The sequence below is a fragment of the Nipponia nippon genome, unplaced genomic scaffold (genome assembly GCF_047370975.1).
Source record: "Nipponia nippon isolate SJK-2023a ecotype South Korea unplaced genomic scaffold, ASM4737097v1 scaffold_3, whole genome shotgun sequence".
Classification (NCBI taxonomy): Eukaryota; Metazoa; Chordata; class Aves; order Pelecaniformes; family Threskiornithidae; genus Nipponia; species Nipponia nippon.
In genome coordinates this window covers 64,126,345-64,146,669 of record NW_028262347.1, presented here as the reverse complement: position 1 = coordinate 64,146,669, position 20,325 = coordinate 64,126,345, and the positions used below count along the sequence as shown (strand labels likewise).

At 46.6% G+C, this 20,325-nt stretch overlaps 2 protein-coding genes across 4 annotated transcripts in view; both read left to right on the top strand.

Annotated features, from left to right (window-relative positions):
* Positions 1 to 7,352, top strand: part of SLC37A3 (solute carrier family 37 member 3) — a 52,743-nt gene extending 45,391 nt beyond the window's left edge. For both annotated transcript variants that reach the window (XR_015706919.1, XR_015706918.1), the window contains 2 exons: positions 804 to 2,433; positions 2,922 to 7,352. The gene's annotated coding sequence lies outside the window, so the exon portion shown is untranslated. The remainder of the gene's footprint in view (positions 1 to 803; positions 2,434 to 2,921) is intronic.
* A 411-nt stretch (positions 7,353 to 7,763) lies between these two features.
* Positions 7,764 to 20,325, top strand: part of KDM7A (lysine demethylase 7A) — a 73,055-nt gene continuing 60,493 nt past the window's right edge. For both annotated transcript variants that reach the window (XM_087764975.1, XM_087764974.1), the window contains exon 1: positions 7,764 to 8,106. In XM_087764975.1, the coding sequence (XP_087621101.1) occupies positions 7,991 to 8,106 (116 nt within the window). In that variant the 5' untranslated portion in view covers positions 7,764 to 7,990. The remainder of the gene's footprint in view (positions 8,107 to 20,325) is intronic.

Sequence of the window (20,325 nt, the reverse complement as noted above, 5' to 3'; positions counted from 1 at the left end):
GCAAAAGCAATCGCGCTCCCATCACAACGGGCTGTGTCCAAGCAGGGCTGCTCGTGCAAGTGAAAATGCTTCCACCCGGTGCCTTGGTGGCATCAGAAATCAAACATGGAAAAGCCTTTGGGTGCTCTTTTTTTTTTAATGGCAGCCGTAGATTTTACACTAGATTTTATGATGGGCTATGATTTTTGAACAAAACAAATACGCAGCTGGTGGACAGATATTAGCAAGGCAGAAATCAGCCTCTGTCTTGAAAAGGCTGATTCAGGTTCAGTGTTTGATAATGCTCACGTGGAAAGGGTGTGTATGGTAATACCAGGGAAGGAAAACAAACAGGACGGCGCGTACTCCATCATGCTGACAAAGACCTGGATCGTACACGCTGGGGTGCACATAGGACTGTTTGCATATTCAGACGACTCTGTCTTGCCTTTTCCCCATCCCCGAGCATCAGTGGTGCCTGAGCTCCTTGGGGAGCTGTTTGAGTCAGGGGGACAAATGTGCATGGGGGAGGGGGCCGAAGGAGCACGTGGAGGAGGAATGAGAGCAGAGAGGGTGCTGCTTTTGGGGGCTACAATGGAAAGGGGCTAGCTGCTGGGATGAAGCTCCGGGGGTAGGATTTATCGGACTGAATGTAGGAAGCTCCAGCTGAGCCTGTCTGACCGCTTTCCTTTTATATTCCTAACATGCAGCTCATCATGTCCTGAACTAGACATCGAACAACACATCTAAATCGCGCTCCAGAGCAAAGTAAAGGTCCCAGGTTTGATTTTTTTTTTCTTTTTTTTTTTCTTTCTTTTTCTCAGCTTTCAAGGAATGAAGCTGAACTGAGGGGGAAAGGAGCATTTATTCCCAGTGGGTAAAGAGAGGAAGGCTGAAATTAAGGATTTTCTCCAGCGATAGCACTCCCCAGGTGGCAAACCCCACCTCTGAGTTTCCAGTAACCCTACCGGGACTACAAAGCAAACAAATCAAGAAACGTCAAGGTATATTTACTCTCCTGTTAACCTGCTGCTCCTGCTCCCTCTCTGGCTCACGTTGGCAGCACGCAAGGGTGCACCCCAACTCTGTTTCCCGGGAAGGGGGCACGGCTGCAAGCCCAGCTGGGGAGAGGCGACCGAACGAGGACCTGGCTCCCAACACCCGTCTCCAGCCGTCGTAGCGCAGAAAAGGGGTGCTGGAGGGGAGCCTGCACTGGGAACAGCGGTGCTCGGGGGCTGTGCCAGCCTTTTGCGCTGTCTGCTCTCAGCGAGGCAGAAAATTGGTTGTAAAGGAGAACTCACACACACCTGTTTGTTTGCAGCTGAAGATGGAGGGGCTTACATCAGAGATCACCCGGACTTGACTGCTGTCAAATATTGGCTGCAAGTCGGGTTTCCTGAACGCCATGTTTTACTTGGTGACACATCCAGAACCTCTGGGAAGAGCTTTTTCAAATAAGCTTGTCCTCAAGCTTTTTGCAGGGCTCTTTTTTTCTTTTTTTTTTTTTTCCCCTCTTTCTTCTTATAAAGAGAATTAGGCAATCACAGCATTTTGATGAAGTTGCCTCTTAGCCTCTTGCTTCATAGCACGTGGCCTTCCTGAAGAATCAAGGAAATGCTGATAAACGGGGTGTAGGAGACGTGCCTGCCGTTCCTTTCCCCGTCCAGCGTTCCTCCCCGCGCTGCTCTCGCAGAGCATCCTGCCCCTCGTTGCTCTGTTAACTTGTCTCTACTTATAACACCCTGTACATAAAACACAACTGGGCGCTTTTCGCTCTGATTAAAATCATGCTGTGTAAAAGAAAATACAAATTAGCTCTGGCCTTTGGGCTCCTGACAAATTTCCAGCGCTGCTTTCAGCACCACAGAGATTGTGTAATGTCCGTCGTGAGCCGGGCTGGCTGCCGCACATCCAGGTTCAGCTGTTAATACTTCAGGCAGATTTTAGCACTGAAGGAGGAAGAGAGATTGCCAGCAGCCGGGTGAAACGCAGGAACCTGCTTTTTCTTGCTAGGGGACAATAATGCAGGAAGGGGTCAAAGGAGGAGGATTTCCTGGGTAATTCCCCAAATCTCGATCTTTGTGCAAATACCTCCCGGTCTCATGTGCGCCAAGTGACTGGGGAGCCCAGCAGCGGGAGGGCTAAGGCTTCAGTACAGGATTAACCCTTGAAGGAAGAGTACAGTAGCATCTTATACAAACTGTGGTTTAAGTTTGCCAGATCTTTTATGTAACGAGGCACAGGACGCTTCCCTGCCTCCTCCAGGGATTCAAGCCGGGTACGCTATGTTACACGACTTCGGCGTTGCTAACAGAAGGGCTGAGGCTGCAGCTATCGTGTCGCGTTTTCGGCAGAAACCTTTAAGTCTCGGCGACTTCCCCCACGGACGCTGAACTGAACGCTGTCCAGACCCACGAGCGAACGAGTTGCAAAGGACATCGCTGGTTCGAAACGGTGCGTGGGCACGACGTGGGCGAATGTTCCCTGCACTGGGTGTTTTCTAAAGGTCTCTGAAGCATGAGGCATGACTGAATGACTTGTGTTTTCTTTAAATGACGAGTGGGTGAATCTTGAATCGTTGGGCTGCTTTTATTTTTTTTAGATGTGTGTGGGCTGACAACATGACTCAGTATTTTCTCTGCAGATGCAAAGATCATATTGCCAATTCTGGTTATACTTCGGGCAGTTTCATGCGGGGAACTGGAACGTTTTTTTAGTCCAGAGCTTTGTTTTTTGGCAGCCTTAAGCCTCTTGATGTGAAAATAAATAAATAATTTAAAAAATGACTGCTTTCCCAAAATGTTTGAAAATATACTGAAGAAATGACTGAACATGGGGAAACTACCTCTACCCCCATGTTTTCCCAATGATTTATCTGATTATTTTCATGTTATTCTGGAAATGTCCATTAATGTCTGATTTTTCTTTCTGATTCTCCCTAGTCTCAGTTGCTCCTGGGCCATCTCTTGTCTGCTGAGTATCACCTCTGGTACTCATTTAACCAGCCGTGCCCTGCCAGGTGAGAGCCACCGTCTTCTGACTGATGGGTGTGAGTTCTCCCCCTGCTCCCCAAGAGGTAAGTAGGCATATTTGTATGTACATGTATGTGGTCTGGCCAGTACCCAGAAGTGACAAAGGTCACAGAAAATTTCCCTTTCTCCCCTCCGGCAACCTCCCTGCCCTGCTCCCCCTTCTTTGTCCTCCTTGTATGCCACCTACAGCGTATGGCATGTGCTTTGGGAGATGCACGAGGCCAGGCATGGGCTGTGGATGCTTTTATTGTGCAACGATGAGTGCTTTCTTCTCCCATCCCCTCTTCTCTGCTGCTGAGCAGAGTGCTGGTAGTCATGTCCTTAACAAGAACAGGTTGCTTGCTAAGACCCTTACCTCTAATCATAGCCCAGCGTCCTAGAGCCACCGATAAACTAATTTTCCCTGCTGATACCAGCGCTCAGCCCACCATGAACCTTACTGAAGATCTGGGAATGGCTAGACAATAATAGACTTGTGGGTGAAGGATGTTGTATGGCAAAGGTTGTCTTTTGGGAGATCAGAAGATGGTGTGCCTACAGATGTATTCTATAGAGCATGCAGGGTGAAATGAATTCCATAGACCCTGCTTTTTTTGATCTCTAACAGTAACTTTAACCACAGAAAAACTCCCACACTCAACCCCTAGCAATGGCCTTGGCTGAAGTGACCTGTACTTAGCACTATGACCCAAACACCACTACGATCCTGACTCTACACTGGCCTGTACAACAGTGAGCCATACCTGACTGATAGCTAATTATAAGCCATAGGCACAAGCATGTATTGTAGTGCTAGGGGACTGTATCATCCTCCTAACATTCTAGTTCCTCAGTCCTAAGCTCTGCTCCCCATTCCTGACATTTTCTCTAGCCTCCACTGTCCACCCATGGCAATAATTCACCCCAAACCTAAGGCTGAGTGCATTTATCGTCCCTCCAGACCTCATGGGAAGCCGCCTGATTTGTTCAGCACAAGTGCCTTTGCAGCCCTGTCCCAGAATGACAAGAACTGGGTACCAGATCTTATCATACCTCTGCAATCTTCACATTATTCAGGAATAGGTCTAGACTTTCAGCCCTTTTTACCCCAAAGCCTGATTCCAGCCTTAACCATAAACTATCAGCCAACACTCCTCCAAAGATAACCCGAAGCCTTCTGCCTCGCTGAGTACCAGCACTCAGGCTTGCCCTGAGGAGCAAAGAAAGAGGCGGTGCTCTTTAGTCCTTGGTGTCCCGATCTCTAACCCTGACTTCAGCATTTACAAACCTGCTGCTCTTTACGTAGCGGCCCGTACCTCTGAGTGCCACAGCCATTCACCCCTGCCAGCCCCAGCCCTCGTGATCGTGTTTCTACGGCCTTTGCTGAAGTCCGGCACGGGGCTGGGGGCAGCCAGTGGGGCTTGCTGGGTGTGGAGGCTGGAAGTTGTGTTTGTCAGGGGTTGTGCTCCACGGGGCAGGGCACGTTTTGGTGGAGCTTAGGGTGGAAAGATTTTTTTGGCGGCATGGCTTGCTCCGGCTGCTGAGGGGATGGTAGGCTGGGTGCAACCTAGAGCACGGGGCAAGGGGGAGCGTGACAGTGTCTGTACCTCAGTGAGAGAGCAGGGAGGCACACGGTCACAGAGAAGCAGCAGTGGGTCAGGAATGGTTAGAAAAGCCTGAGGATGGCTGATGTGTTTCAGTGACCCCCTTCCTTTCTTTAAATAAGCCTCATCATTGCTCCTGCCTGCTTACTTCTCACTGCCCTTCCGCTGGCCTTCATCACCATCCCCACCCCTTGTCCTCCTGACGCTGGATCTCCAGAGCAACTTGCTCCTCTAGGGCTGGTTCTTCAGCCCTCCCCAGCCCTGTGGCATTGCTGCCTCGCCTGCTTTTGGCAGTCAGATCTCATCCAGGGGCAAGCATGTGAACCCTACATTGCTTATTACAAGGCGCTCTGCACCCCGTATGTCACGTTGGCATGTCTTGCTGGTCGGGAGCCGAGGACAGAGAGGGCGATGGCCCCAGGCCTCTTCAGGTGTCAGTGTGTTGCTGTGAATAATGAGCTTGCTTCTGGAGTTTTTTGGGGATTGGGCTCTAAACTGGCTTCATTTATTTACATTTATTTGCGTTTACATGTTTACATTCAAGGTTGGTATTGCAATTTTTGTTTCCAAACTGCATTTAATAAGACTGTCATATAAAAGCTCTCCAAGTTTCTGGGAAGAATGCTTATTAAAAGTGGTTTTGTAATTCTTACAGTGTGTGGTCTTTGACTTTTCTGAACTTTTGCTGTGTTACATTCAAGTATAGTTTAGTGTAGTTGGAAAGCTTGGAAAGAGAAAAGCTGACAGAGAGCAGATCAGACTGAGAGGGAGATGGAGCTGGTTTATGCTTCTGTTTTTTACAACGGATGAAGCAGGTATTCCCCACCTGCTTAAGGAGTGCCATAGCAGACTGAATCACTAACACACCTTGTTCTGAAATAAATCACAGCAGCGAAAGGATGTTGTCTGTGGCAGTAGAGAAAGTGCTTATTAAATGGCGAGCTTTGCTTTGCATGCTTAAAGTCACAACTTCTTCCTTTGCCAAAAAGCCCTGTTTGTTGCAGTAATCAAGGCTGGTGAAGGGAAGGTCCCCGCAGAGCGCTGAGACCAACCTGCTTCCTCATTCCTTGCACTCTCATTGTTGGGCAACTTTCTTCTATGTCAACTGAAAACTTCCCCATCCAATCCAGTAACACTGCACTCGCCCTGAACAAAATGAGCCCGCCTCCCCACGTAAAGCACGCTAGGCAGCCTCACCCCTATCTCTTACGGGAATACATGACAGTATGCTTTACCGAGGTGATTAAGAGTTTTGTCATTTGCAGACACCTCCTGAAATACAACATGTGTGTATTTTTACGGCCACTTTGGATAAAGTTACCACTGCAGCTGGTAACTGCGGCTTCAAGATAAAACTCACCACGTGACAACCTAAGAAACGGCAAACTAAGGAGCAAGTTCTTCATTTTCACACTCCAGCGTGGCTACGTATACTGGCGCTTCGTTGCACAAACACAGAATAACAACTTTAACTCAAACAGTTTTCTCTTAGTAGTTGTCATATTACCTGTAACTGCTTCCGCAAGAGCTTGCAGGCCCTACCGTTAATATGCATCTTCCTGGGTGTGCTTTTGAATCAGCTTAATAATGGAAAACAATATTTTTCATGAGAAAGACTCCTGGTATGGATTATTTCCAGAAACCCTGAAATCATCATTTGTTACCTTACTGGCGCTTTTTACCCCGATTAAGCTTAACATCAGCTTTTTAGAGGACTGATGTATCCGTGGCCACGTTCTGAGTTGCTGAAATACTGGGATGTGTTGGAAAGCCAAAGGGTGCCGAAACACCCACTGACAACATCCTGCAGGTCCGAACTGTTTCTTGAAGACGTCCTTTACGTTTCCTATATTTCTCTATTTCATTCTCCACTCAGTCACATAGCCTGCGTGCTGGATCTGTTTGTTTTACATTTCTTTGCTGTCCAATTTGCTGCCAAATCATCGTCTCGTGTTGCTGTCTTACACAAACGTTAACGTTAGCTAGCTTCACAACAGCAGCCTGGAAAGGAAACGTTTACTTCTGAGCTTCCCCCTGCCAAACAAACATGCAGTGCACGACGGTTTTTTCTGTGGCTACTGGTGGCCAAGGGCATGGGATGCGAAATCAGAATGCCGCACGCACGGCTAGTCCGTTAGTTACCATCACTTCAACGTCTTTACTGTCTCACTGTTCAACTGGCGCATCCGGCGGGGAGGACCCGACTCCCCGTCCCCTCACGCGACATGATCCCCAGAGGTTCTTGAGACTCTGCCTGCCAGCAGGAAAAAACGCGTTATCTCCATTTTAAACTCTACTTTTTTGCCCTTGATGACACGCAGTGAATGCATCGGTGTTACTCTGGTGTCCCCAAAGGAAGGGTGACGGCACGGCACGGCACGCCGATGCGAGCACAGGCGGAGAGCTTGACAAGGAGTAAGCCCGCTGCAGCCCCGGAGCCCCCCGGCTGGGTGCTCAGCTACTCTTACGGGCTCCACACGAGAGGAATTAAGTTAAAAACAAAGGCCGCCTCCTCGAGCAGGGCCCCGCGGGTCCCGCGGCCGGCAGCGAGCCGGGCCCGGCTGCTCCCGCCAGCTGCAGGGCTCAGGACGGGGCGAGGGGGGACGGGAGGCGGCACCACCGCCGCTCCCGCGACACCTGCTCCGGCCGAGCTCTGCCGCTCCCCCAGCCCCGCCTGCCCCGGGTCGGGCCGGGCCGGGCCGGACTGGGCGGCCGTGCGGCCCCTCCGCTCCCGCGCCCGGAGTGGGGGGAGCGGGGCCGCCCCTGCGCCTGCGCGGGCGGCCGCGGCCCGACACCAAGGCCCGGCCTTCGGGGGCCTTCGGCGCTGCTCGGCCGCTTCCGCCGCCGCCGCCGTTACATAACGCCTTCCCCCTGCCCGTGTCCTCGCGGCACCCTGCCCCGCCCCCTCCCCGCGTGACACCGCCCGGGGAGGGGGAGGGCCGGGCCAGCGCGTGCCTCCCCGCGCCCGCCTCCCCGGGGGCGGGGCGGGCGGCGGCACGTGCGCTCCCCTCCCCGCGCCCACCGGGAGCCCGCTCCCCCCCGCGCACGCTCGGTTGCAGCCGCCCGGCGAGGCGGGCGGGGCGGCGGGGGCGCGGGCGGGCCGCGGGGCGCAGGCGCGGTGGGGCGGGGCGGGGCGGGGGCGGTTCCCCCCTCCTCTCCCTCCTCCTCCCCCCGCCTCCGCGGGGGCCGGGTGACGCACGTGCGCGCGCCCCCGCGCGCTGTTGTTCGCTCGCTCCCGCGCCGCCTGCCCGTGCCTGCCTGCCTGCCGGCGGCGGGGCGCGCGCGGCGTGTGGGGCTGGCACGCGCGCTGTTGTTATTGGTGCCGCCGGCCGCGGCGGAGGGAGGGGGAGGGGGAGGGGGAGCGGGCGGGCGCCCCAGTCAGTGAGTTCTTTAAAGATGGCCGGAGCGGCGGCGGCCGCCGCGACCCCCGTGTACTGCGTGTGCCGGGAGCCCTACGACGTGAGCCGCTTCATGATCGAGTGCGACATCTGCAAGGACTGGTTCCACGGCAGGTAGGCGCCGGCAGCCGCGCGGGGCCGGGTGGCGCGGGGGGGGGAAGCCGCCGGGTCGGCCGGACACCGGGCACAGGCGGCGGCAGAGTCACACACACACCCCCCCCCCCCCCCCCGGTAACGGCCGGGGGACAATGGCTGCGCGGCGGCTCCCGTCCGCTCCGGCTCCCCCCCGCGGCGGTGGCAGCGGCCGGTGCCGGCTGCCGTCCCTGGGCACATGGGTCGTCGCTTGCGAGGGGGCGGGCGGGGGGCGGCCGGTTATGAAAGAGCAACAGATGCGGGGCTCCCGGGCCGGCGGTGTCGCTGGCGGGGCCGGCGCCACCCTAAAGTTGAGCCGGGTCTGGGGAGGCGTCGCGTCCCCCCCGCCGCCCCGCTCCTCCGTGGGTCTCTCCCGGGACAGGGCGGTCTCTGGGCGGAGGGGGCACCGCGCCGGCGGCCGGGGCTCTCCCTCGGCCGGGCCCGGGCTCCCGGCTCGCCGTGCGTTTTGTGTGGGGCGGGGGGCGGAGGAGGGGTCGCCCCGCTCCTCTCCCCGCTTTGACGTTTCCAGCCCGGTCCCGAGCGGCCGCCGCCGACTCGCGTGTGCTGGGCCAGCCCAGCCTGTGCATAATAGAGGCCCGGCGGCTGCCTGCCGGCTGCGAGCCGCGGCGGGAGGAGGAGGAGGAGGAGGTGGCGGTGGGGATTCACGGGCAGTTGAACAAAGGAGCAAGTTGGGGGCCCCGCGGCTCCAGCGGCTCGGCCGGGCTGGGGCTGCGGGGCTCCGAGTTGCCGCCCCCATTATGTGGGGAGCCCCGGCGCCGGCGTGCGGGCCGGGGAGCTGGCGGCGGTGTAGGAAGTGCCTGGTGATTGACAGCAGGACATTTAAATACCCCCCGTGTAACAAAAACAGGCGGCCGGCGAGGCGGCCGGCTCGCCCTCTGCCGGCGCGGGGCGGCAGAGCCCGGCCGAGCCGAGCCGAGCCGGCCGCCGCCAGGGCCCCGGCTCCGGCGGCCCCCGGGCCCCGAAGTTGCCCGGAAGGCCGTGACCGCGGCGGAGCTTTGCAGGCAGCCGGCGCGGCCCGGCGCGGCCCGCCGCTCAGCGCCGCGGTGCGCCGGGCAGGGCTCCCCGCCGGGGAGAGCAGGCGTGCGGCAGCGCGCCGGGCGTCCGGCCCCGCTGCGGGGCTCGCCTTCGCCTCCTGCGCCCAGCCCCTGCCGCGGAGGAGCGAGGGTTGTTTTATTTTCTCTTTCTTCCCCTCGGCGGCAAAAGGAAGATGCTGGCTGAAAGTAGGTTGCGTATCTAGGTGTTACTTAACGGGAATTATTCCAGACGGGTGTTTTCTCGCCACGTTTTAGGATGAAAGGGACACTTTCAGTATTTCAGGATGTTGACTTGTGCATGCGTTGAGTTGATTTGTTCTTTGTATACAGGTTTCCCTCGGCTCAAACCACAGTATAATAGAAACTATGAAAAGGGCTTTGTAAACTGTGAAAACGGGCAAAGCACAATTGTCGTACCTTTGAAAACAACCCCTCGTTAATATTTTTAACTAGACTACTACTGCTCTTGCCAGCACTGTTATTTGAAGCTAGACACACAACAGTTCTTTTGGATTACGGTAGCTTAATACAAGTTTGTCAAAACTTGGTCACTGCTTGTAGTAAAGGTGCAGGCATTGTCTGAAGGTCTTTGTATGGTTACGGGTTCTCTCTCTTGCAAGTTTTTTTCTGCATTTGTGTGTTGCTCTTGCAGGCCGTCTTGGCAATTGCTCAGCTTAACATGCAGGCTTAACGTAAATGCCAGTCTTGCGCCCTGAGATTACTAGGGTACAAGCAAAGTGATTTCCGAAATTGTTACAAGGCGGAAAGTATTGACTGTCTGATACAAAGGCAGGACAGACCACTCTCTAGCTTTCTCAAATCTTGGTCTGCATAAAGATCCACAGTGGCTCCTGTGCTTGAGCTCTGTCATGCAATTGGTAGGAGAACTGTGCTAGCACTGAACTGCTTTGATAGTCTGAAACCTTAAGTGTAGAAAGTAAGCGAGCCAGCAGGAGCTGGCAACAGCCACATTGCTCTGGGATTTAGTTGCATGCTCACCCACTCTCATGACTGAGGGACAGGATCGTGGGAGACCGTTGTCCTCTCCCAGCTGTGGTCTGCTCTGGGAGCGCCTTTCTCCTTGGTCTAAGAGTATCTGAAGACTGCTATGTAGCTTGTGAAAGATAATATGCACTCTCAAATCTTGAAGTTTTTGGTCAACTTCTTGGTTTCATGCTTTCTTGAGTCCCCGCCCCCCCCCCCCCCCCCCCCCCCCGCCTGTGGAATAGGATTGATTTAATTTCACATTAAGAAGCACATAAACCCCATGCTTACTTAAGGCCATGGTGCACTAGCATGTTATGTAGCATGTATTACTGGATGACGGACTCTTTGCTGCTTTCGTATGTATAGACAAGAGAGTGCCTTAGCAATACTCTGGAGGCAGTACAAAGTCTGTTCTGACAGATTGGCACTGGTCCCTTCAAATTTTATGTGATGTTTTTTCTGGGTCTTCTTGCACTATCTGTCTTCAAATGACTGTGCTTTGGCTTACTATCAATATATTATCAGTATATTAATATTATCAAATATGCATTTTGTTGCTTCTGGCAAATATTTGTGTAAAGGCAAATATTTTGATATGCCTTACAAGGTTGTGAACCTACATTCTGGGTTGTAGTTACTCTACCAGTGGGCCTGACAGCTGGCCACAATCTTGTGTAATTACCTCTTGCTGAACAAAAGAGCATAACGTGTGTGTCTGTGTGGTGTTCTAGGCTTCGTCACTTTCTTGAATGGCTCGGAGGAGCGGAGAGACTACAGAGACTGAGATGTGAAAAACTCAAATCTTTCAGATAGGCAAATCCATTTATATTTTACACAATTTCTCTATTTTCCCGGTCTTTTTATCTTCTTTAAATACAAACATCACATTAAACTACTTCCCCCTTTCTGGCTTGTCTAGAATATACTCCAGCTAGAATGCAGCAGAAAACTCCTTTATGCTGCTCTAAGTCTCTAAGTGTTCAACTTTTTCTTGAATCTATTCAGTAGCTCTTGACACCTATTCAAGTTCTTGGCTTCATCTTCAAATGATTACTATCATAGCATGATACTTCTCATTCTGTCTGTCTCCGTTTTTGTGATGCTCTACCTCAGTGTGCTGGTTTTAGCTGGGATAGAGTTAATTTTCTTCATAGAAGCTAGTGTGGGGCTATGTTTTAGATTTGTGCTGAAAACAGTGTTGATAACAGAGAGATGGTTTAGTTATTGCTGAGCAGTGCTTACGCAGAGTCAAGGCCTTTTCTGCTTCTCACACCACCCCACCAGCGAGTGGGCTGGGGGTGCATGAGAAGCTGGGAGGGGACACGGCTGGGACAGCTGACCCCAGCTGACCAAAGGGATGTCCCATACCATATGACGTCATGCTCAGCATATAAAGCTGGGGGAAGAAGAAGGAAGGGGGGGACGTTTGGAGTGATGGCATTTGTCTTCCCAAGTAACTGTTATGCGTGATGGAGCCCTGCTTTCCTGGAGGTGGCTGAATACCTGCCTGCCGATGGGAAGGAGTGAATGAATTCAAGGGAATTCACTACTAGGCTAACTATATACTGTCATCTTTTCTTGCTTGTGTTGTTTTGTTTTGTTTGTTTTCCTGTAATATGTGTAACCTTATGCACAGAATTTTTTTTTTTTTTTTTAGCCGATCTTGCAGTCAGCTCTGTTCTTGGAATATGTTTGTGGAGTTTGCAGAAATCATACTGTCAGCTTTGAATTTTTTGTCCTTTTTCCTGTCCATGATACCTGTACTTGACTAGATTTATGTGCATTGCACAGATGTCACTTACTCTTGTAGACTAGATTTCAGACAGGTTGGAACAAACTTAAGTTTAAGCATATAATTCAGTTTTTGCCTGCACAACGTAATGCTGTCTGTAATGCTTCAGGAGTAAATGATTGTAGAGTCAGCTTTTTAAGTCTGTCTGCTTTGTAAAGCTGCACTGGTACTGTGCTGGGTGTAAAGGAGCATGGAGAAGTCAGGTAAACTGAGAATTACAAATGGAGGTGCCTCTATGAAGTTTTCTGTGTAGCACTTTTCCAAGGGATGTTTTGTTTGTCAACAAACATACAGGGAACTTCTAGCATGTCTCAATGACAAATAGGGTAAGAAGTTATGAAATGTGTGAATGTCAATTACAGTGATGGTCTCTGCCTTTTTAAAATGCCTGTAACCTTTTAAATGTATTTTTTTATGTTAAAAAAAGATTTTTTTGAAACAAAGAAGTTTGATTTTTCAAAGCCAGAGCAGTGGGGAATAGGAAGGGAAAGCATCCTTTTTTGTTCAAAATTAGTGATTTTTCCTAAAATTTCATAATGGTGTCAACTTTGGTGTCTCCCCCTCAAGGAGAAGAAAGAAAGAAAGAAAACAGCCCATCCGGCTTTGGTCAGCTCGCATCTTTGCTGCTTTGTGTAAATGAAACTTAAATTTAGAAGCCATAGGTCCGTTTTCTTTTATAAATGTTTATGTTCACAGAAATCAGCATTTCATTTGAGCAGGTTAGAGGGCAATAAAGGAAATACAGCACTAATTTGTATGTAGTGTATGTATATACGTGCTTCTGTTGCAAAGCAAAATCAAATTGATTAAATTTATATGGAATTGTTTTTAAATTGATAGCTCTTGCTCTCAGGATTAATTCCGTATTCTATGTAGCCTTCTTGAAAGAATTCACTTTTTTTTTTTCCCTTTCCTAGAGCAGTTCATGGATGGTATATGGAACTTTGCCATTAAGTGTTTGATGTTTTTTACAGCTTTGTCATTCTTAAAAACATTTAATAACCTCATTTGAAAAGAAAGGCGATTCATGTACCTTTTGAGGATGATTATTTAAATTGCCGATGTCCTGAGGCTTTTTTCTCACATGAAAAAAAATTTCATCACCAAAATAACATCTGAGCTAAGTTCATGTAGAACATAGTTTTTCTGATATTGTGTAGATTTGAGCGTGTCTTCATTTGGTCTCTGACGGAATATAAAATTTCTCAACCACGCCTTGATGTGATCTCAGTTTCAAAATCAAGGTTCCCTCTTGCAGCTCTTAGGTTACATGGTACAGGTTCCTCCTACCGCACTTGGTTGTACTCTGAAGGCAGGCTTTCTGCTTCAGGAAAGAAAGAAATGTACATGCTATAGTGACTACTTTTCCTGAATTGGTTCTTTGTTTTGGAGCTTTATACATGAGGTTCTGCACGATGGGCTTCACCAGCTCTGTGCTGCTGAAAGAGGCTGTCCCACTCCTGACTGCATGCTGCTATAATTTCTCTTTTGCTGGTTCAGTGCTTGTGTGATTGTTTGGTAAGTCAGCTCTGCTCAGAAAACTGACAAAACCTATTCTTTTGCTGGGTTAGCTTTTTGTTGGGTTACTGAGCTGAAAACAGGCTCATCAAGGGCTAGGATGAGTCCCAGACTGTTGCAAAACACTGGTGAGGACTGTGTTGCTGGAGGAGATGATAGCGGGTGGGAAAAGACAGGGGAGTTGCCCATTTTTCTTCCTTGCTGCCCAGTTTGGGATCAATGGCAGTTTTCACCCAGTTTTGTGGAACCTTGTTTTTGTCTCTGAGTCACTATACATGATTCTGCTTTGAATCCCATGGCCTTGGCCCAGACCCATCTGCTCATCTCGTGGGGTCCGTAGCAAGCAAGGCATTTCCAGTGCAGCTGCAGCATTGCAACCCCACAGCATCATCTGCAGAGACAGGCGAAGCTCCTGCGTCTGTCTTAAAGGGACTTAGAGGACAAGGTAGGGTGATGCTCATGGCAAGAAACATGGAGACTGATACAAATGCCTTCTGGTGCAGACCTGTTTACAGAAAATTAAGGCCTTGTAGTTATAAACGTTCAGGGGTCTGAACTGAATCAACAAATCATTGTCTGGTCACTAGAGCTTTGGTCTGGCACCAGAGGCTCTTGAGCTGACTTTCTGGCTTTTGTAATGTATAAGCCTTAAATTCTTCCTGTGGCAACTGGGTGTAGGTTAGGGAAGTGTCTTAGACCTCAAGGGAAAGTTAATGTGTTTGTTAACGATTACTGTTCTTTGGTTTAGCCTTGTTTCCTCAGAGGTAAGATGGAAGCCTCAGCTTAAGTCCAATGAGCTGTCTGTCCTCTGCCAAAGAATTAAGTGACTTCAAGTGACTTCAACTCTTCTAACAATACAAAAGCTGAAACAGTTTTGGTTAAACTGGGAATAAACTAATAATAATAAGGATGCCAGACTAACACTTGTGTAATTGGATGTCTGTTTAAAATCCTTTTATATTCCTCATTTGAGCAAGCCATTTTCCCCCTCTCAGTTCCCATCTGTGAAGTGGGAAGACTTATTAATATATATTAAAGTAGATCTATTCTACCATAATAAGTAGTGTAGAGTAGCAAGTATTCAAATTTCTTCAGTTTTTGAAACTGTGTAATAACATGTAGAATTATACGTACAAGTTTGTTTTTTTTTTTTTCTCTTTACAGTTTTCTTGATAAACTGGCTTTATTTGAAGTATGTGTTCTTTGAAAGTTAACACTTCTTTCCTCTAGATCTGTAATTTGGTAAATTTTTTCATTTGATGTTCTGGAATAAAACATAGTAGATGTTTTAGAAATATGCATTCCCACATAACAACTAGGACAAGGGGAAAATAAGAGTATTGTCCAATAAAGATCTGTAAGAGAACTGAAGGGTACATAATTCAGCTTTCTTAATTAGAATTGCAATAAGATTCTAGTGAGTTTCTAAACAATTGTTAAAGTCTAATAGTTCTGATTTCTAAAGTACAAATTAGTTATTGCCTATTCAATGTTACTTAAAAGATAAAAAGGTTCAGAATTAGTGATTTAAACACTACCTTTAATTTTTTGCAATGTTATAGTTGATCTATATCAATATTTTTGTTACCGTTGTTTTTTCTTTGGCCATTCTTGACCATGCAAACAAAGGCGATATAAGTCTTTTATGTGTAATTTAGCTGGCTAATAGTGAATTTTTTGTTAGCTAGTTAATTTATGATGATTTTATATTCCAAAATGTCGTTTGTTGATGCTTACGTAGCTCTTTAGTATCTTTCCTTTCCTTTTGTTCTATTTAATCCACGCTTGATATGACTGAAGAATTAAAATGTTTTCAGAAGGCTCTGTTCTGTGACTTCTGTATCTACAAACTACAAAGGTAAGAGGAGTCTAGGTAAGGGCTGCTGCTTGGTACACTTAATTTTTCTTTATATATCTGCTAGGTACTACAGTGCAGAGTGTGAAATATATTCTTTTTTTTTTTTTTTTAACTTATCTTGATCTGTTTATAATGCTGAGTTCTCTTATGGCAACACAATGGTGGTAAAATGGATTAAGCCTTAACAGTGGAGTATCGCTCAACTGCCACGGGGCAAAATGACATTAATTTTGTTTTTGTTCTTCATTTGTGGTTTCTAGCTTTTTTTTTTTTTGGACAGTTTTCATATTCGTTAACAGATTTCTTACCTCAGTGCAGTTTTCCATGCACTCTCTATATCATCTTTCGAAAGATCATGCGATACAGTGTCTCCAGTCTGTTTACGTGATGGTTTGCACGAGTTGAAGATGAACTCATACTCTTCATGTAAATATTTGTACTTTCCCTACATCATGTTGAAATAAAATACCATTGTCTCAAAACAACTATGTGTAACCAGTAAAGATTTTCATAGGTACAGTGTGCATTCTTAAAAAACAGAAAAATGCTCAAGTTTTACATTTGTCTCGTTGCTGAAGTATGAAAATTCAATTAACAACGTTGCTATTGCTTTATTAGCAACACAGGAGAGATATTTTAGTGAAATATACAGCTTTTAAAATAGCTAAGCTATTTTTCATTTGTCAGTCCTTTCTAATGTATTGTAACATTAGCTCATGAATACACAGAACTAACAATCTATAGAGTATGAATAGTCTTGAGATGTCTGCTATATGGTGGTAATGTGGATTTATGTGGCTAGTTACGTCTTCTCAGGTCGATTCTGCTTTTGAATGGAATTAATATTTAATACTGTTTTCTCCATTACTTCAGCATTAACTAAAGTAGACTTTAAAACTCATCTCTTTTTTTTTTTTTTTTTTAAATACTGAGTTCATTGTTGCTCAGGCAGGCATAAATACTGATGTTTGCCACAAAAGCAAGAAAGCTTTTTTAAAAACCCTCCCACATCATTCTGTCTTAAAAGCCAACTGGAGTGAGGATGACTTGTTCTAAATTTTTAATATATTGTGGTATGAAGTCTATTTATTTTCATTTGAAACTGTCAGCTGACATTGCAGCTAGCCTGGGAAATTCATTTCATAAATTTAATTGTGTTTGTTCCATTTACGTTAATGCTTTATTCACTTAAAGCTTCTTAAAGCACTATTCATGAAAACAAGTGCAAGGAAAGGTGACTTGCTGAGAAATGAAGTCTTTGATATTGAGGATATAGGATTGATCTGATCTGTCATTCTTACCAGTTATGGGGCAGTATTTTCTGAGCGGACTGACATTTTCCTTTTGGGGTATTGATGTTTGATAGCCAATAAACGAAGGCCAAATTGGTTAAATGTAGAGCAACCAAAGAAATTGCTGTGTCTTATTACCCAATAGTACTTACAAAACTTCTGGTTGGCTTGCCCAAAGTACAGATTTTTAGATTTGTTTCAATATAAAAAATACTTGGATCTTTTCATTAAAGAATGACATCATGCTGTTGACTTGCAAAACTCAGTGTCAAGAACAAGCGGAAGTGCAGTGAGGCACTGCAACTTAACGTACGGCTTTCAGGGGTACTGATGGGCAGATCTGTGAGCCGCAAAGTGCGGCACGGGTGGTCTAGGAACAGTACCAACAGCAAGATAGCCATGCTAATGTGACATTGTGCCCGGGCCAATGTTGCCAGTCTGCCTCTCGGGTTAGCATTTTCCCTTTTTGTTTCATGGTGGTGTCCTGTGTCATGTCATGTGCCGCAGCCTCAAGCCCAAGCACGCTGTCCTAGGCATTTCTCTGTCCTCTATTGCTTGTGTAAGAGAGGACCAAAAGCACGTTAACAAAAGTGGTGTACACATGTAGTCTGTTAAATCTCACGTTAAGTTCTGACTACAGTATTTGTCTGCCTGGAGGATACATCAATATGATGCAAAGGTGAGCAGCAACTTGCTGCCTCTGATGCTGTGCCCTGCTTGTGTGAACTGCTAGGACCTCGGGGGGCATCACTTTGAATCTCAACGCTGCAGTAAAATGTGCTGCTCTGATTTAAGGAATATAGGAGTAGTAGTTTAGAATGCTGTTCTTCTTGCTAAGAATGAACAGGGCAGCTGTAGTATTGAGTGACTGGACTAGCAATCTCGCTGAAAAGTGTCTTATTTAACTGAGTGAAAGCACATGCCTTGGCTGTAGCCTGTACTTCCAGCGTGGTGAGCTGGCTTGTGCTTGAAGCATCATGAAGCTCCAATAAGAAGGATTTAGGTATGAACTAGAGTTAGGAGTATCATTTGCGTAGATCAGAATTTTCTGACACAAAGATGTAACTCTTAAGTGCTCCTGCAAATGTTAACTCCTGGCTTTTATATTTTACCAGTAAGGGCAAATTCTAATTTCATTTTGTGTTTTGGAATTGGTGTCTCAGCTAGCGTTGTCAAATAAGAATGTACTGTGCATTCTGTTTCCTGGCCCTTGTTTGAGTGTGGAAATAACTTTGTCGGCTAATGAAAAAACCACAAACCCTCCAATTTATAGAAGAATAAAACTTTTTATTCCTAGTTAGTTATGGTACTAGATACTGTATAGACTTATTACTATGAGAGATCAAAATCTCTTATATTGGTGAAAGGAAAGTATCACTGTTGGTGTCAGTGCTTGACCTGTTAATGTGAGGTACCACTACCTGCTTCTTACAAAGATGCCTCACATGCAAGTGGTCTTTTCCCAAAAGTGATTTCCTTACGTTAAGGAATAGATCTGGGATATCTCTTCAATCCTGTTTGTTTATAGCACATTAGTGCTCTTGTGCCTTTCTTCTTTCCTCCCAGTATGTGAATGTCAATGCATATCTCCACCTTAATTCACTGACTCTGTCTTCAATAGGATAGCACTGCATCTAATTCTCTTTTTTCTTTGATGCTGCACACAGTCTTAAACAGTGATGTTACGTGGTGAGGGGGACAAGGAAATGAGACAAAATAATGAAAAAGTAGTAAACCATGCAAAAATAAAGCTTTAGCCTTTAAGTATGGTTGGATGGTCAGTGAAATGATTTTGAGGAAACATCTTGTTTTCTGGACTAAACTTAAATGAAACAAGCACTGGTACATTTACATCATGTAATTAAGAGTGAATTGCAATGTGTTCCTTACTGCTCTTGCTGCTCATGTGCTGAGAATGGAAGTGAACGCATCCCTGCAGTATGTGATGTCAGTTCCCAATGCAAACTACGTGGAAAATTCCCAGGGAGTTGCTTGTGGACCATATAGCAGCTTGAAGCAGGAAAGTCTCTATCTGCAGTTTTTCAAACCATGCCAAGGCAACACTGGTAAAATACAATATGCTTTTTATAACATGTGATATTAGTAAATGTTTTGAATAGTCTGTTTTTCTGTTGTATTTTTTGTACAGCTAATGGGGAACTTGGAGACAGAAGTTGAGGGTAAGGGTGTTTGATATACTGGGCTGTTGGTTAACACAGTATAGTAAAATTCTGTTTCTTACAATGTCAATGTGAAGAAGCTGGACAAGTCTCTTCCAGTGTGAATGCATGCATTGCTCTGATCCTCCGAGAAATTCATCAGCTTTCTATGAAGTTTGTGCACCATGATGCTTTGGAACAAGGTTTTTGTTAGGAAATGTTCTCTATCCCTTAATATGCTTGCCAGCATCATGTATACCCTCGTATGTGTTTGGAAGAAAAACTGTAAATATCTGAATGATTGTTGTTGGAAACTTACTGACTATATGCTAAGAGGCTGGTAGTAAAGCAGATACTTCCTTTTTAAAACTCTGTACCAGACACAAAGTAACTGAATAGGACTCCTGGTTTTCAGGTGTCTGAAAAATAGGAACTGAGATTAGGAGATTTTTCTGTTCTCAAGGGGTATCTATAAAGGGGGTAGGCAGCATAGCGATGAAGAGACAGTCTTCTAGATGAGAAGCTGGATGGAGAGAGGACAGGAAAGTGAAGAAAATGCAGAAGGAAATGGAAAACAGAACAAAGAATACTTGCAGAATAGTAACTTGTACTGCAAGAGTCTGGAGCTTTAAATTTGAACATTAATTTGTAAGTGAAAAAAGCCTCTGTGCTAAAATATCTGCTACAATGACGAACCACTCTGAAGCGAAGTGTGGAAGATCCATGTTCTCATGCAGCCAGTGGGCTTGCTGATGCTGATACAGATGCATGGTTGAGTTTTTGATTTTATGGAAACTACTTTATGGTGTGCAGAAAATAAGAAGTTATGATCAGCATTAATTGAAATTTAAAATGTAGCTTTCTGTATCTCTCTGAATGGAATCTAACCTGAATCAGCTGCATCAAGTCCGATATTAGCTCTTGAATTTTCTGAAGGTAAATACGCAGTATGAGGTTGTCTTATGTAACTCTATGGTTTGAATTGCTAAAAGTAAAAACTGTTGGGTTTGTTTGTTTGTTTTTTTTAAGAAAGCTGACTCTGCGTGTATTTAAACTGATGTACTACAAATTATATTGTAAGGTTGGGGAATTCTCCCTCTTCAAATAGCTTGATTATTTTTTTATTAGTATTTTTACTTAGTTTCATAGCCAGTGCTATGTAATGTGAACAAACTGATAAATAAACTTTTATTCTGGAATTGAGTGGTAAGAAAATGGCTTAATACTTCGCATTCAGTGAATTATTGAACTCATTAAAGGCTCTTGAGGGATCATTGACCTCTGAATCTAGGAAACACTCGTGATTTGTTCTCATGTGAAGTATTTACTACTTTTTGCTAATTATTAAAGAACCACCTTTTTGGCGCTTTCAGATTATGTTAGCAGAGGTCTTAAAGAAAAGCAAAACATTACTATCCCCTTCAACAACTGTTAAGTGTTACTTGTACTCCAAAAAGTCTGGCAGGTATGAGTCAGGTTTTAGGCAAATTTAAAGTCCTCACCAGTTACTGAAATATTTAGAGAAATGGACAGTTCTGCC